This window comes from Mustela putorius, unplaced genomic scaffold (assembly GCF_011764305.1).
Source record: "Mustela putorius furo isolate JIRA1106 unplaced genomic scaffold, ASM1176430v1.1 tig00000056_pilon_pilon_pilon, whole genome shotgun sequence".
NCBI classification, from domain to species: Eukaryota; Metazoa; Chordata; class Mammalia; order Carnivora; family Mustelidae; genus Mustela; species Mustela putorius.
Genome location: NW_025421263.1, coordinates 6,754,741 through 6,772,512, shown reverse-complemented (window position 1 = coordinate 6,772,512; position 17,772 = coordinate 6,754,741). Strand labels below are relative to the sequence as shown.

The 17,772-nt window shown below is 37.4% G+C and overlaps 1 protein-coding gene across 5 annotated transcripts in view; it reads right to left on the bottom strand.

Moving 5' to 3' along the window:
* Positions 1 to 16,781, bottom strand: part of GRIA2 (glutamate ionotropic receptor AMPA type subunit 2) — a 158,364-nt gene extending 141,583 nt beyond the window's left edge. For 2 of the 5 annotated variants that reach the window (XR_006608166.1, XM_004772050.3), the window contains exons 1-2: positions 16,201 to 16,777; positions 15,531 to 15,671 (exon numbers count right to left, since the gene is read on the bottom strand). Coding sequence is in view for 4 of the 5 variants with exons in the window: in XM_004772050.3 (XP_004772107.1) it covers positions 15,531 to 15,671; positions 16,201 to 16,288 (229 nt within the window). In the remaining variant the exon portion in view is untranslated. Of the gene's footprint in view, positions 1 to 15,530; positions 15,672 to 16,200 lie in introns of all 5 variants that reach the window. The other 3 variants (XM_004772044.3, XM_004772048.3, XM_004772047.3) reach the window with 3 other exon arrangements.
* Between the last annotated feature and the right edge of the window lie 991 nt (positions 16,782 to 17,772).

Genomic DNA, 17,772 nt, shown 5'->3' with positions numbered 1-17,772 from the left:
ACTCTTAAAAATCATGAACTGAAATTTTGATTCTGAAAAATCATAGAGTTTAAAAGAAAAACAAAATTAACAACATAACACAACAAAGTATATGTTATTTCATCATAGATGTCCATAAGTACTATAGAACCACAGCCCAACAGAAAACTGGACAAAGTTATGAACAAGTGTGTGGGTGCGCACACACACACACACATACACAGACACACACATACATACACGCAGAAATGCAAGTAATAATATTAAGAAATTTTAGCATTAGTAAAAAGTTTTCATTGTAGATTGAAGCAATTACATATCAGTGGCAAAGCTTTTAAAATTTTAATATTGTACACTACTAGTAAGATCAGGAGAACACAGGCATACGCTGTAGGTAGGATTATAAACTGATACACCTTTTTTTGACAGCACAATTTCAAATTCAAACACCTTTTGACTCGGTTATTCCACTCAGAGGAATCTATTCTGCAAACTCATTTGCACATGATATTAAAATAGATAGCAAGAGGTTGAAAAAAATCATCAACAAAAGACAGGCCTAAATAACAACAGAGAATACGATGCAAAGATTACAAAGAAAAAGGAAACTATGCAGATAAAAGCAGCACTCCAATTTTTGTTAAGTTGGAAACAATCAAGATACAGACAGCATAGTTCACATGTTGCACTAGAATTCCTGGAAACCATGATGGTGATAATCTGAAAGAAGTGGAATTGAGGAAAGGCAAAAGACTCAATATTTATTATATTCCCTTTTGCAGTGTTTAAAAAAATCACCACATGCAAGAATTACTTTCATCAGAATTTTTAAACCTTAAAATATTAAGAAAGACCTTAAGAACCTAAATTTTAATTTTTCCATGTTTTAAGCTTTAAATAATTCAAAATTCCAAAATGTTATTATTCACAAATATTTTAATTCTTTTATATTTTTCTATACATTAAAATTACATCGATTTTTAAAAGATTTATTTATTTATTTGAGAAGACAGCACGAGCATGGGGTGGCAGGCAGAGGGAAAGGGAGAGAGAGAATCCCAAGCAGCACCTGACTGGGGCTCAATCTCCAGACCCTGAGACTATGACCTGAGCTGAAGTCAAGAGTCAGACAGTTTACCAACTGAGCCACCAAAACACTCAAACTGCTGTAATAATCAAAGTTTAGATTTTATAAAATCTGTCTTAACATAAGAGAACTAGTAATGTGCAAGTTCAAATTACTTGAAATAACTAAACATATCAACATTTTTAACTACTTCATAAAACTTACTATTGTAAAAATTGCAACTAGTTTCTTCAGTAACAAACTAAAAGAGCATCTATGATAATTATATGATATAGCCCACATTTAATTAAATTATATAAAGACCATCCAGCAATTTCCACAGTGTATGCCAGTTCAAACAACTTAAAAGCTTTGGGCAGAGAGGGAAAAAAAACAAAATCATACAAAATAAAATATAAGTTATTATTTCCAAATCTGATTCAAAAATTATAATTCTTTTTGGCAGATCTTCAATTCACATTTAATTAGAAATACTAGTTACTCATTTGGCCACCTATTTTTCAATAATATATTCTAACTCAGTATATAAGATCATTATTTTTCAGCTTCCATCAGGACCATTTTCTGTTTTCTTCACAATTTTTGGAATTACCATTTCTACTCTTAAGATTGAAGTCTAGTTCCAAGGTACTTAATAATATTTATGAACAGTCTAGAAGCCAAGACTACACTATACACATTAACATAATAAGAAAATCACCTAGCTATCCTAGAATAACTACTACCTTTGCCATAAAAAATATTTTGGACCCATGAATATTTCCAATACAGAATCATTATCTTCCTTTGTTACCTAAGACACCATGAAGGGATTGACAAAGAACAGATATCTACTAAAAGTATGAGAAAAGAGGTAAAGAAAGAAAAAAATTCTGTGGTGTTTTGACACATACTAACAAGGTAGACATAACGTATTTTGAAGATAAGCATTTGACTTTTACCCAATGCATTCTACCCCAGGTCCAAATCATAAGGCATCAATATAACTGAATCTTGTATATGGATTTGCTTTAAAAAATACTTTTGACCCAAGTTCTGACTACACCATGATTTCACATGCTGATTACTGCAATATGAGACAATAATCATATTAATGATAGTCAACACAAAATGAGGTAATATCATGTTTAATGATATAAAACAATATCTTGTTTTATAAAGAAAGAAAAATTTTAGCTCATTTACGGGAACTCCTTATTTTTACTTACTATCAGTGGTTACATCCCCTGAAAAAGAGTCTTTCCATTTTCCAAAAGAAGTGGTCTCTAGACAAGTAATTATTTAAGAGTTGGGTTTTTTTTTTTCCATTTTTGAGACAGGTACAGGAAAACAGAGCCTCCCTTATTCATGTTGAGGAAGGAACTTGTAAGGAAGATGACAACGGACCAACCAACCAGCAGCAGATTGCAGATAATTGATCCACAAGAAAGAAGTCACAATGAATATGTCCTGTGTTTAATGTCATGTTATTCATGGGAAATATCTACCATCATTTTTACTTATTCAAATATATTAGTGTTACTGAATAAAATTAGATATTCACGATTAAAGCTAACCAGAATATACATTTTTGTTAACTTATTCATGATTTTCAGTCCCTTCTGTTTATCTGTTGAATTTTAGGGAGACTTGTGGAACAAAAATATCCTAAAATTATTGTAAGGTGTACGCATTCACCAGTTTCCTAAAAGTGATAATAGAACAAAACCTTAGTACTAATATTAGTTGGAATGGCCATATTAAAGAAGCTCATTAATTTGAAAATTACATAGAGAGCTAAATTAGCTCTCCTTGGCTACTTTCTCTTTAATGCACCTAAAAGGATGGAGCCAAGGAGCACATGGGTGGCCCAGTTGGTTAAGTGTCTGACTCTTTTTTTTTTTTTTAAGATTTTATTTATTTATTTGACAGAGATCACAAGTAGGCAGAGAGGCAGGCAGAGAGAGAGAGAAGGAAGCAGGCTCCCCGAAGAGCAGAGAGCCCATGTGGGGCTTGATCCCAGGACCCTGGGATCATGACCTGAGCTGAAGGCAGAGGCTTTAACCCACTGAGCCAACCAGGTGCCCCAGTGTCTGACTCGGGTCATGATCTCAGGGTCCTGGAAGTGAGTCCCACATCTGGCTCTGTGCTCAGCATGGGGTCTGCTTGTCCCTCTCTCTCTGCTCCCCCACCAATCCTCTCACTCTCCCTCTCTCAAACAAATGAGTAAATCTTAAAAAATAAAAGGCTGGGACGCCTGGGTGGCTCAGTTGGTTAAGCAGCTGCCTTCGGCTCAGGTCATGATCCCAGCGTCCTGGGATCGAGTCCCACATCGGGCTCCTTGCTCAGCAGGGAGCCTGCTTCTCCCTCTGCCTCTGGCTGCCATTCTGTCTGCCTGTGCTCGCTCTCTCCCCTTCTCTCTCTCTGATAAATAAATAAAATCTTAAAAAAATAAATAAAAATAAAAAAAAATAAAAGGCTGGAGCCAAGTATATGTGACTAATATACACTAGGGGATTGAAACCACTAAAATTAGCAATTAATCACTCTATTATATCGGGCAACTATTACCACTTAAATCTGACAGTTATATTATGAGGCGGGTATCATAATGACTCCCATTTTACAGAGGAAAAAAAGAACAAAAGGAACTAAAAGCTTAGCTGATATATACAGAGTAACATCACTAGTAAATTTTGGAGTCATTATTAAATTACATATGCTCATTTTAACACTCTAGCTTCACTGCCACCTTGGACTGGGGAAAGACTCTAGTCCAGGAAGCAGCAGGCCTGTTTTCCAGGCTAGAGCTCCTCCATAAACCTGCAGTACCTTAGAACAATTCACTCAATTCCTGTTTCATCTCTGGAAATCAGTATAATAATGCTATTTAACCCATAAACTTTACAGAACTATCAGTAGTAAACACCAAACTGATTTAGAAGTGCTTTGAAAAGATGAAAGTTACACATAAATATAAAGCTATCAAATCCATAAGCTCTTTGAAGGCAAGTGTTTTATTCTCCCCAATTGCTGTGACCATGCTGTTTAGTTCTCAGTAAAAGGCTAGGATACACAGAAGAAGGAAATATTTGAATCATTGACGACAAACAAATCAAGGCCATTTATTTTCTCATTTAAACCTCCAATAATATCAGGTGTGAGGAGGAAACAGCCTCATCGTACAAAGAGAAAAAAACATGCTTTTTATCATTAAGCTACTGATCATATTCAAATCTGTATTTGCCTGATTTCAAGGCCTCTAGTCTCTTGATCGCTTTTCACTTAAATAAATATAATTGAATTAATTAAGTGAAATAAAACATTAGAAATCTATATTGTGCACAGTTCAAAAAAGATATCAAGTGATATATTAATTATGTGCTTGAAAGTTCTACCAGGGATAGAAGAGTTCCAAATTACTGACACCCTAATAATAAGTGATATGCTATAAAGGGAAAGCTGTGTTATCACTCGGTTTTGACTCCTCAGTTTTTAAAAATCATTTTCATACTCGAGTGCACCAAACACAACTTTAAGTGGTTTATGCGGTTTATTTTACTAGTCTCTTCTTTGCCATGAAACAGCATATTTTATGCCCTGGTATAAAAATAATAGAAAAAGATTCTAACAGGAAATCCGAGATACATTCTTCTTTATCTCTCACGTCTTATATCAACACATATCAAAACTACCTAAAGATCCTAAAACAGGAGGTAATAATAAAAGTTCACTAATGTTCATGCACATAGATGCGCCAAACATAGTAAGCAATGTTTTATGCCTACTGTGTATCTTCAAAACAATCCTCTAACGTATGATTCTTTTTCACAAGGGTGGAAACTGAGACTTACAGACATTAAATTTGTCTGATGTCATTCATTCAAAAATAGGACTAGAGTTTGGTTCCAAGTTCCAATTCCTAGCCAACAGTATTCTGTCTTCCATGTTATCAGGGCAGCAAAGTGCGTGCATTTATCATTAAGATGACAATCCTTGACTTGTCTGTATTCTTAGTATAAAAATGAGGATTTATAGTCATTCCCATCAAAGAACTAAAACTATATCATTCCTTGATAGTCCTTGTGAATTGTTTTTTTTCTTCCTAAAAATTCCTCTCCAAGTGTAAATCAGTAATAACACCAGAAATCTGTAAAAACTAAAAACATGTTAAAACAAATAAAGCTATAAATTGTGAAAGCGCTTGGGAATTATAAAGCTCAACATCTCCATTTCCTATGGAAATTAAAAGCAAGATTGAAAATTTTCAATTCCTCACAAGATAAGACACAAATAAAGAAAAAATCATGACAGAAGTTGCAATGTGTCTTTGAAGAAAAAGTAGCAAAGCACACACCTTTCCTCCCACCCGTAGAGTTCATTGCTTCCAGAACTTTCTTTGCCAAAGGCTTGGGATGAGATTTTGTTTTTGTTTTTGTTTTTGTTTTTTAAGGAAACCCCTCCTCCAACTCTAGAGTTGTAGGAGCTATTTCTGTGGTAGCTGAATGATTGAAAACAGTCCCTTTAAATATCTGTAATCCACAAGAAATAACTTAACATGAAGCCCATGAGGAGTAAGTTAACAATGTTCCAAGTTAGTATCATGAAAATATATACGATATATATTTTCAAATATATTTGATATATATTTTCAAATATATTGATCAAACTGATCATCCTATACCTTATAATCCTTATTCTTCAAATTAAAACTACTCATTATGTTCAGCATTTCTGTGCCAAAATGGCCTTAAAAAATATTTTAAATAATTAACTTTAATGACAATAATTACATATTGTTTGTGAATTATCATAATTAATTTTGTTGGATATTTGGATGTCTGAGGGGTTCAGTTGGTTAAGCATCTGCCTTTGGCTCAGGTCATGATCCCAGGGTCCTGGGATCAGGCCCCCTGTTGGACTCCTTTCTCAGTGGGGAGCCTGCTTCTCCCTCTACCCTTCATCTTAAATCTTTTTTTTTTATAAGATTTTATTTATTTATCAGAGAGAGAGAGGGGGAGAGAGCGAGCACAGGCAGACAGAATGGCAGCCAGAGGCAGAGGGAGAAGCAGGCTCCCTGCTGAGCAAGGAGCCCAATGTGGGACTCGATCCCAGGACACTGGGATCATGACCTGAGCTGAAGGCAGCTGCTTAACCAACTGAGCCACCCAGGCGTCCCTACCCTTCATCTTGCTTGTATCTTCTCTCTCTCTCTCTCTCTCACACATAAATAAATAAAATTGTTAAAGGAAATTTGTTGACTATTCTTCTAAGATGCTAATATACTTTAAATATATCTAGGATTGTTAAAATATTACTTAGATGTTAAACAATATTTAAACATATGATATGACTATATCATCACAGGGTAACATACTAAAAACAAATTTTTCTGTGTTCTACTGTTGAACCCTATTAGCATTTATCAAGCAGTTAGTTGTTCAGTTGCTACAATCTCTCAGGTACCCCAAGCAGGAGGTCAAGTTTACTATGATTCAGTGCATGCCCCCCAAATTCAAAGTCTAGTAGGATGTGCCACATTACATATTTTTATCTACATTTTCCAAAACTTTTCAGTCAGAATTTTACCTTATAATTACCAAGGATGATTTTTTTACCAGCTTAGAACGATAAAGTGCCTAAACTTGGTGTTTTGCTTAAAAGGATGCATAATGCCTCTTTTCGTTTCTATCTCTCTCTGGAAGGAGTTAATAGTTTCTATTTGTCAAAAATAATATAAATGTAAGAATTCACTGTTTTGTAGTAGTTCAGTGCCAGTGTACATGAAGACTGACCATAGACTTGCAAACTGGGAGACTCCAAGCCAAAGAGAAGCTTTAAGAGAAGAATTTCCAGTCCTATTGCCCTACCTAGTATACCACATTACACTGCCTCTTGGAGTTTATCCCTCTTCTCCGTGGCCCTCTTCCCACACATTCAGAAATCTGGCAATTTTAATTTACAATAAAGAAAAAGAAATACTTTTCGCCTTGGCCTGAAGATATTTATTTCAAAATATGTATTTAGTTCTATCCTTTTAGTCTTGCATAAGAAATAAAAAACATAATCAAATTGCTGACATCCATAACTGCAATGAACTGAACACCAGTGCTAGGGGAATTGAAAACTAAATCTGAAAGAGAATAAGATTGTAACGTAAAGCCTTAATATCAGCTGCAAAGGCTTATAGGTTGAGATAAATTATGTAACTTGAGTTTCAATTAAGTTTATGTTGAATTTAGAAATGATCGACTAAGGCCATATTCTCTTACAAGGATGAAGAATCAGGTAACACTTCACTATATCTTAATAATAAGCATACAGTTTATTCAGAAATGATAGAAATAACCATATTTCTATCATTTCTAATAGTATAATTCGGTATTTAGAAATATAAGACCAAAAATATTTGCATTGAATGAGCATGTTGTGAGGATCACTGAAGCTCAACCAGAGTGAAAGTATCAGAGGACCATAAAACAAATGAATTTCAGGGACACGTGGGTGGCTCAATGGGTTAAGCACCTGACTTCAGCTCAACTTATCATCTAGGTCACGATCTCAGGGCCCTGGGATCCAGCTCATGCATTGTGTTGCCCACTCAGTAGGGAGTCTGCTTGTCTCTCTGCCCCTCCTTCTGCTCATGCTCTTTCTCTCAAATAAGTGAATAAAATCTTTTTTAAACAGTGAGTATCACAGTACTCATCAATTAAAATTAATTGTACATGAAGGGTTAATAAATTCCATGGAAAAAATACGACATTCAAAACATTTTGGAGATACTGAAATTCAGGCACTTAGTTCAACCCAGTTTGTGCTTATATTTTAAATACTGAAATAATGAGGAGAAAAAGATAAGTATTAACAAGCCCATAAATAAACTATATAACACTACGCTTTAAAATTCTTTAAAAGAACAATCTAAATACTAAAACTATGATGAGTGCATGTATCATTAATTTGAGAAATGTGAAAAGATATGAAAATTAAACTCATCTAAGAAACTATCTCTTTATAAATTTCCTTCCTATAATGAATCTGTATTCTCCCAAATCTAATTGTTCTATCCAGTTGAAGACCCTTAAAAACATCAAGGCTCTCAACTTTAAAATTGTCTTTGACCTTAAGCTACAAATCAATGGTAAGCATTTCAAATGATTTTTTCAGTAAGTTAGTTAGTGTACAAAAACTGTAAGTCTGTAATAAAAAGTTGAGAGATTTTTGCTGAAGCAAATGATGCATAGGATAAAAAAGGGACATAACTAAATTACTGGAAAATAAGAAAGCATGCATATAAAAAATGTAGATATTAGCACAAATATTAGAGCAACTGGTACACAACAAGAACTGTGTCCATAAACTCCTCATTCTGAGATATCTGCTAAAAGAAAAAAACTTATAATTTTATAAGTTTTTTATAAGTTTTATGTACTTCTTAAAAAATTTACATGAAAAGATAAACCCAGAAAATTGTGGTGTATTATATTCTGGGGGAAGGGGGAGAATGACAATCTTGTGGCCATTCAAGGAATATGTATAGTCACATTTTGAAAAAAATCCAAAACTAAAATGGAAGCTGAGCACACCCGTAACTCTCAGGGCCCTCATAATGGACTCTCATTCCAAACACTAGCAACTTGGCTTTGGCCTCACCCGAACAGCATTTGTAAATCCTCTTTAAAGTGTGTATTCTACTTATCTTCAATAAACCGCTTTCACCTATAGCAATGTATCTTAAGGAATAAAGATGATAACGTTGAACATATTTAGCCTGTAGATGAAAATGAAAAATATATTACACCTCAGTCTAAATAGGATATGAGGCAGACACCAAGGAAACTGTTTCTTTTGAAGCCAAAATGGAGAGGAAAAGAAAAATTCTGACTTTAAAAAGTATAATTCTTCAATAAGAAAATCTGCTATAATATTAAATGTGTCTAGTAGATAAATACTCATTAAGTCCCTCAGTGCACTAGAAACTAGACTAGGGTTTCTGAAGGATACAAAGACAATAATGACATGATCCTGCTTCCTTTAAGAAAGCCACATTTTCATTACCCAAGTTAATTTTTAAATGAGTTCATTCTGTAAATTAACATTATCAAAAATGACAAAATGAATAGTACTGAAAAATAATAGGTGTCAGATTCTTAACACCACGGTGAGAACCACATTCATCTTTTCTTTTTCCCCAAATTAGAAAAATCAGCTTTGAAAAACATTTTGATGTTTGAAATGTTTTAAATCAGGGGGGATTTTGAAATTTTAACTTTGAATTCAACAACTGATTATCTTATTATTGAAGAGACCTAGTCATATAAGAGGTTTTTGACAATTCGTTACTCAAAGCATTCGAGAAAAATCTCAGAAATTTTGGCAGAAAATTGCCATAAAAAGAGCTAATATTTTAATAATATCTATGGAAACTTCAGTAGAATCCAGTTAAAAAAAAAAAAGGAAAGGAAACATAATTTATCCAGTGGCCATTACCATCCCAATAAAATGTTTAAATCAAATACAAGATTTTAGCTCTGTGTAATATACCCTTGTTCACTTAAGAAAAAAAAAAAACTCTATTTAAATTTAAATTTTATTTCCTGCATTTGCTCTGCAGATTTTTTCCATTGACGTTTTTAAAAGGGGGAGGACAAAGAGGAGGAAGAGAGGAAGAGGAAGGAAAAAACCATATTCTCTGAAAACAATTATACAGCAATACATGCTGGGATAATTAGGAAACAACTGCGCTTTTAAGCCCTCCTTAAAATTTGGGGGGCCCTAGGGGAAGTTCAAAAGTTTTATGGTGTTACTGGAAGAGTTTATGTGAGGATCTGAGGTCTGAGCATGAATCAGCATTCTATTGTCATAATGTCACAGTGCAATGACCTTATCACTTTAAAGGTTTGATGTAAAACGGAAATGCTCCATACCTCTTGAGTCAGCAGGTTAAGCCTGCAAGCTCTCAAAAAGGAGTAGCACAGGGATAAATTCTTGTTAAGTTTCTATCATTTCATATAGTATTTTTTATCTAAATACTTAATTTCTCCTATCCTAAAATAGAATGTGCCAACTGATGTGATTCTTTGATTTCTGTTTAGTATAATGTAACATTTTCTTGAAATTCTCCAGTGATAAGTGAAGTATGAAAGTTTAACTACAAAAACCTAAGGACAAATTAAATATTTTTACATATCAGGAGCTATTTCTTTGTAACCTCCAACGGACTATAACAATATTTACACCACCAGGTGTAAGGTACTGTGTTCTGGTACATGTATTCATGGTTTTCTTCACACCAGGAATTCTAATTTTGGCTTAATATCATCCAAGTTGATTCTAGTTTGAATTTTTTACATATGTTGGTAACCCCAGGTTTTTAGTAATTGCCTCAATAAAAATGGCAAGACACGGTAGCCCATCTCTAACTATACGCAAACATATACATGCTCACACATATACATACATACAGTTGCATTCATGCAAAATGCAATAAAGGTTTAGCAAACGTGAATTAATTCGGTGAACACAGATATAGAACTTCAATAATTCACAGTGAAAATTCAATGATAAGAAATACACCTTAAAAATGATATCCGATGAATCAAGGTTAAAAAAACAAATAAAATAAAATAAAATAAAATTTTAGAACTTTCTTCTGAGAGCATTTATCAATCCTGTCTCTGAATGCCCTTATTAATTATTATATTAATCAATTTAATGAAGATATTCAAGATAATCTATATAAAATCAAAGGCACTTTGTTTTTAAAACAAAGTTCTTTTTCAAAGTTCTTTTTCAAAGAGCATTTTAAGTAAAGTTTTTCAAAGTAAATGCCATTTAGGTAGTTTTTTAATTTCCCTAAATAAATGTGTTTATAATGTTTCAAAAGGTATTTAGTGTGCGCAACAGTTTTATGAAAGAACAATATTTTCTCCAACATCCCCATCTGCTGGCTTAGAGAAAAAGTAGATTCTTATCTGTTATTTCTTTAAATATTTTTATAATTTATTTTATAGAATTGAATTATAAAATTATTAAATTATTTAAAAATAAGCCAATAATAATTTGTCAAGGTCATTCATGAAAAGAATTAGAAAAGATTTTGAAGAGGAAATTTAATGTTCAAAAATTTTCATTCTAAAGTCCTCTGGGATCCAATATTCATGTTTGTACCTACTTTAGACAGTTTTGTTCTAAAGAAATTTTGGTAATGAGCAGAGTACTACTTTATTAAATTTTTTGAGGATGTGAAAATATTTAGTGTTTTCCTAAAATCTGCTATTTTGTTAACTATATACAATATGTGGTGTGTACACATATAACAAAATCGAATTTATTATTTTCAAAAATATCTGAGTTTCTGTAATACATTGCTTTTGTAGAAGAACAATTAGAATATCTTTACATCCTCAAAGGTTCTTAGACAAGACCATGGTGGCCAGGCACACTGAAGTCCTCAAGGTTTATGAGACTTTGAAAACTTTTCAAAACAGTACAGAAGGGAAAGATTAGAAAAAAAGCAATGAAGTTCTAAGAGAAAAGTATTCCTTTATTCTCTGACAACCAGAAAGCATTCAATAAACACTGAATGAATGAAGAGAGTAAGGAAGGAAGGAAGGAATGGAGGAAGGAGGGAGGGAAGAGAGGAGAAAGGGAGGGGGGAGGAGGGAGGGAGGGAAGGAAAGAATGAAGGAAGAGAGGGAGGAGAGAAGGAAGGAAAGAAGGAAAGAGGGAGGAAGGGTAGGAGGGAAGGGAGGGAATTGGGGGAGGGAGGAGGGAGGGAGAGAAGAATTCTTGAAGCCATCACTAGTCTCAATCGTTGAACACACCAGATGATAGTCGTCTTTTATTTTTTTTCCTGGTTTTATGGTTCATATTTTCTCATATTAAAGGTTCATGTTTTTAACAGCTTTCAGGAAAAAATAAAAATCTTAGTTCTATCTCTAGCTAAGAAGAAAGAGAAGGCGCAAAGGAAAGGAGGAGAGAGTCAGAGAGGAAAAAAGAATTAGAAACCTGTCTTTATTTCCGCAGGTACCCATGGAAACAAATGGGAACAGGTACTTTCTTTATCCCACTGTGACTGCAAAAGGAAAGGATGTGGGAGCTGGTGCCCTGCACAGCAGTAGCAGTCATTTTACCCAGTTGACAATATAATGACTTCACTTCATTTGCATAACCTTAACCCATTTGGTGAACAGAGCTAGATCCGTAAATCAATGTCAACCTAGACATTTCCAAATAAGTTCCTTTATCTCAAGAATAAGACTATATTAGTAAACGAATTTCTCTTCTACCTAGCAATTATATTACTACATTATAAAATTCCACTTTCTTAATATATACATTTAACTCTATGAGATTTTTAAACTAGGTAAAACAATAAGCTACTTTATGAAAATTGACTGATGATGATACATGTTTTAATAATGGAGTTAAAGACCAGAATTCCTTAGATTTCTGGAGAAAATGAGAGGAAGTCATTTTGGTTTTGGCTGTCAACACATTTGATGCTTCTGCTTCCACTTCATATAGTAAAGAATCATGGACTTCCCTGACTGAAAAAGCAAGCAAACAAAGGCTAAGCATAGGAGAAAAACCTTGAGAAGGGTTAAAATGATCAAAACTCATCTTGACAATTTTGAGATCAGAGATTTCCATTCATTTCTTGACTACTGACTTCATGGTTGTAGTTTACATGAGCGTAAAGAGTTAAAACTAATTTCAAGTTCTCCTCCTGCCCTTGGCAAAACAAAAAGAAATGAAGAAGACTATGAACACTCCAGTTCATTTTACAAGCTCTAGATTGTGAAATTCCTAAGGGAATGAAGAAACTGAGTCACAAATGTGAAGTAATTTACTCAGTTAATGACTCGATGTCAACTCCAGAAAATTCTATCCAATGTGTCTCCTTTGTACAACAATGTCTCATTAGTTCTCTTTAGCAATCAGTAAGATTACTTACAACATGGGAGTGGCATGTGCGAAACTTAAAAAGGCATTCAATTGCTCACCACAATTTGTTTTAGTGTCTTAGGATAGTAACCCATGGAAGAGTAATTTTTATTTTTTATTTTATTTCAGATTCATTTTCTGAGAAAATGCACTTTTATTTCAGATTCGTTTTCTGAGAAAAATTAAAAATATCCGTACAAAATGAAGATTTCATTTGCCCCAAATCTCAGAAGTGTTGTCAAACAAATTAAATCGTGTGTGTGTGTGTGTGTCTGTGTCTGTGTCTGTGTGTGTGTGTGTGTGTTTGATGAAATTCAGGTGCCATGGATGTATTCATTCTGTGGAAATTCAAGGAGTTATATATGTGCTAATAAATATATACCCTCTGTCTGAATAACTTATTTCAATACAATTTATATTAAAAATAAATCTATTCAAAAATATTGAGATGGAAGACCTAAAACCAGTCACCTAATCTAAACCAAAAATAAGCTTTATTCTTTACAAAGCTCCAGCACAGTCATACAACATCTCTTAGAATCAAGAATATTCATTTTGTTCAGTGGACATATCTGTTACTTTCTCAGTCAGACCCTCTCGCAGTTTTCACGAATGAGTGCACTTCTCAAACGTGGAACATTGTACCTGTTGATTACTTTCACAGTGTTTTAGGAATCTACATACTCCTAACAATCAGTCTTGCCTTAATTTCATTACTTTTCAAAGCATTTTCACACTAGTATACAATTACATACAGTTAGATACTTAGCACAGGCATGGGTGAAACTCATAATTCAGGGAAAAAATAGAAATTTGATATCAAATCAAATAAATAACCTAAATCTGGTCGGTTAATAGGTCAAGTATAAAAATCCTCAATAATGAAACTACAGCGGCTTCTTTCTATGTATGTATGTACTGAAATTTCTTAATATTCTTCTACGGAATTTTTTTTTTTTAGCTGCAAATCCACTTTAGGTCTCGCTCTCTCAATTTCTCCCTGCACCTTTCTAAATAGGTTCCTTATAAAAAATTGGATTCTAGACATCTAACACAACCATAATAATGCCCCTGTTCTACAAATGAACGCAAATTATTCCATTTCTTCATCCAAGCGGTGGTAGTTTCAAAGTAAGTTGATGTTGTTCCTGATATCATACTCGAGCTAACCTATCGAATATATGATTAAGGGTCAGTATGGGGAATTGAGATGACAACCAGTTTGCCTAATGTGGGAACACCGCAGTTGGGCTTTTTCTGTGGTAATTTTCCGCTCGCTCCTCTACACTGTGGCCAAAGTGGAAGGTGAGCCATCTGCGACCCACCCCCCGAAACTGTTAACTATTTAATAAAAAACTGCGAACATTAAGGCAGGAATGAATCTCCCAACCCGGTTGGCAGGAAATGATGGCAGCTGCTGGGAAGAGGGCAGGAAGGTACAGTGGAGGCGGCTGCACTGCCCACGGCCGTCGCAGGGGCGGGAGCAGCGGGACAGGAGACCGCGAGCTTCTCCACTGAACCTTTTAGAGACTTAATGGCTTGGATTCTATCTGTTAACTTTGCATGAAGCCTCGACAGAGCTTCATCGCGTGTCCTGGAAGCCTGAGCGGAGTGGTAGGAATAACACGGATAATGCAAACACTAAAATGGCTGATCGGCGACTTCTTCAGATTTCCAAACTCGGCCGGATCCAGCTGCTTTCGGGTCTTTCTCCTCTCACTGCCTTTGCTGGACCCTGCTACCTGAGAACCACGCGCACCCGGCCGACGAGCTCATCGCGGCGCCCACCGCAGAATGACCCCCTTCAACTTGGGCTGAGGCTCCGCGGAGCACCGAGAAATTGACAGCGCTCCCCCTCCACCCCTACCGGACCCGGCCGGCAGTGGGCCTGCGTCAGCGTCGCTTCTAGCCGCGCCTCGCTGCGCCCCTCGGGTGGGCGTTATGTAACAACCCCGAACCCAACTCCGGAACCATTTTAACTTGTCCCGTCGAAGCGGGTAATATAGGGCTCGCGGGGCCCATACGATGAACACGAGCTGGGCCTGTGGATTTAAATCCGAGGTCTAGAGAGGAGTGCAGCTGCCGGGGTGGCGGTTGGGCTCTGGCAGTCCCCCATGGGATCTACCCAGCAGCCCGACTGTGCGCCCAGAGGAATAACCGTGCTCTCTATGGTCAAGGTACCACCAGCCGCGCAAGCCGGGGGGCGTGGAGGGGGGGCGGGCAAAGAGGGCTTCTCTTGAAGCACTCAAGATAAGCTAAAATCCCCAGAACCTAAGGAAGCCCCCTCCAGTTCCAGTCCCCACCCCACTTCCCTAGTGCGCACACTCTTCAATGCCTTTTACTCCCTCTTCACCCAACAACCCCCGCCAGCGGGGGTCCCCGAGATTGCAGCCACTTTCTCCTTACGCCGTCACACGCACGCGAGTGTGCAGTCACTCACACCCACACACTGACACACAGAAGCACACACACACCACTCCACACTCGCGGGCGCTCCTCGTGCGGCATCCAAAAGACATGAATATTCATTACTTACATGCATTAGTGACTGCGAAGCTGTTTGCTACCTCCAAATTGTCGATGTGGGGAGTCAGTCTGAACTCCGAAGTGGAAAACTGAACCATCCCTACCCGAAATGCACTGTATTCCTGATCGGCGCCCCTGGGAAATAGCCCCCCTGCAAAGAACAAACACCAAGCAGAACAGTGTCAGTGCCAGGGAAGGAAAGGAGGGGAGCCCGCTAGAGCCCAACAGCCCGGGAGTCTCTTATTCTCGCTAATAGGCCGAATAAACACATCAAGGGACTCGGGCAGCGGGGAGCTGATCTCCTAATGGTAGCTAAGGGGTCAAGACACAGATGAGAGTCTGAGGGCAAGGTAGGTGGCCAGAAACGTTAGCCTTCCCTGGTAACCACAAGCTTTGCATTCCTACCCCCTAGAGGATCTGAACAAACAGGAAAATGTTAAGGCAGAATTAATAAAATTTGGGGATCAGAAATGAGAACACCTTTTCCTCTATTGTACCAAAACCATAGGCTTTTCCCTTTGCTTCATGCTAAGAAAAACATGTATATTCTAGGCAGTTTAAATCTGGAATGCAGTCAAGGTATGACATAAGTCTACATGACATGAATTAATTTGTCCACTGTGAACAAAGATTACCACCAAATTATACACATTCAAAAGCAGAGCACAAAGGGTACCTACCTATCTGTATGCTGTTAGAAGAGACACCAAAAATCAGTCCCCATAAAACAGGAGAAAGGAGGACAGATATATGCATAATCTTTTGCATTTCCAAGAAAAGTAGAGCATCCACAAAATACCCCCTTTTTTTTTTTCCTTTTCCTCCTCTTTCTTCCTTGGCGGTTTTCCTCAGCAAATTAGATCCTCTGCATTTTGAGACAGCAATTTAGCACCAAGCTGCTAAAAACCTGAAGTGAAGGCAGAAGAATTCCTATTTCCCAGGTTCTGCTGGTGGCTGTTGATGCCCTGCGCCCTGTCCCTGCTCCCGAAGTCCGGAGGACTGGCTGGATGCAGTTTTCAGCGGAGCTGCCGCTGTGGTTCCAGTGTCTTGGAATATTCAGCACCCTCCCATGCACTCACACACACTCACCCTCTCTCGCGCTCTCTTCTCCCTCTCCCCTCTGTCTCACACACGCGCGCGCCCGCGCGCGCGCGCACACACACACACACACACACACATACACACACACGCAAGTCACAGAAGAGCAGGCAGTCCCGGGCGCGCGTGCGCGACTCGCGGCAGGCTGCTGGCGCGCGCGTCCAACCCCTCCCCCGCACCCCGCACCCCGCACTGGCCCGGCAACGTCGCGAGCGCGGCGCTGAAGAAGCGCAGCTCAGAGCTGGGCAGCCGCTACCCACTGGGATACACCTCGGGTCTCGCGAGCTGTCGCGCCCACCGAGCTCTCTGCCTTTTCAGCACCGAGGACAGCGCCACCCCCCACCCCCACCCCCCTAGCCTCGTGCTACCTTTGTGCCGCCGCCGCAGCTGCCGCGGCGATGCTTCAGCCGGGACCAAACGCAGCAAAGCTGATTTCCGGCTGCTGTGCAGAAGCCGAATTCTTAATTGTTGCCGGTGAAGCATTTTCTCACCAGGCCGTGCTGTTTTACATTCAATTTTTTTTTATTTTTTCATTCATTAATTTTTATTTTCATTTTCTCTTGCCTGTGAAAACTCACCTAGCAATGTAGAAAAGCTATCATCCACCTCACCTGACCCAGCCAAAAAGCAAACAAGAAAACAAAATACCCATCGAAGAAACTGTTCCAAAATCGTGAAGTTTTGCTAAATGTGATGTAGCCAGCATCCAGGGAAAAAGCCCACATTCTTTCTTTAAAGGCTAGAGACACATGGGAGGAGATCAAGATTGAATCTTTGAAATACTTTGCATGGATGTTCCATCTTTATAGTGTGTTCTATTGGATGTTAATGCCAGCTTGCAGAGCCAGCCGAGCGCAGGTCTCACAGACTTCACTGCAGAGTCCCTCTTATAGTAAAGACAGGTAGACTTGACTCTTTAGAAGCCCTTTCTTTACTGAAAGCAGAAGACTCCGTATCAAGGAAAGGCTCGTAGGAGAAAGAAAAAGATGAAGTGAGTCTAGAAAGGGCGTTGAGATGCACAGTCTTTCCCAGGAACGTAGTGAGAAACTGGAAATCCCACCGGTTATGACCCTGAGTTTTGAGAAATCACAGCTCAAAGGAAGTAAGCTAAGTTTTCATCACTTTAAACCCATGAGCTTAAGATCACTGCGAAA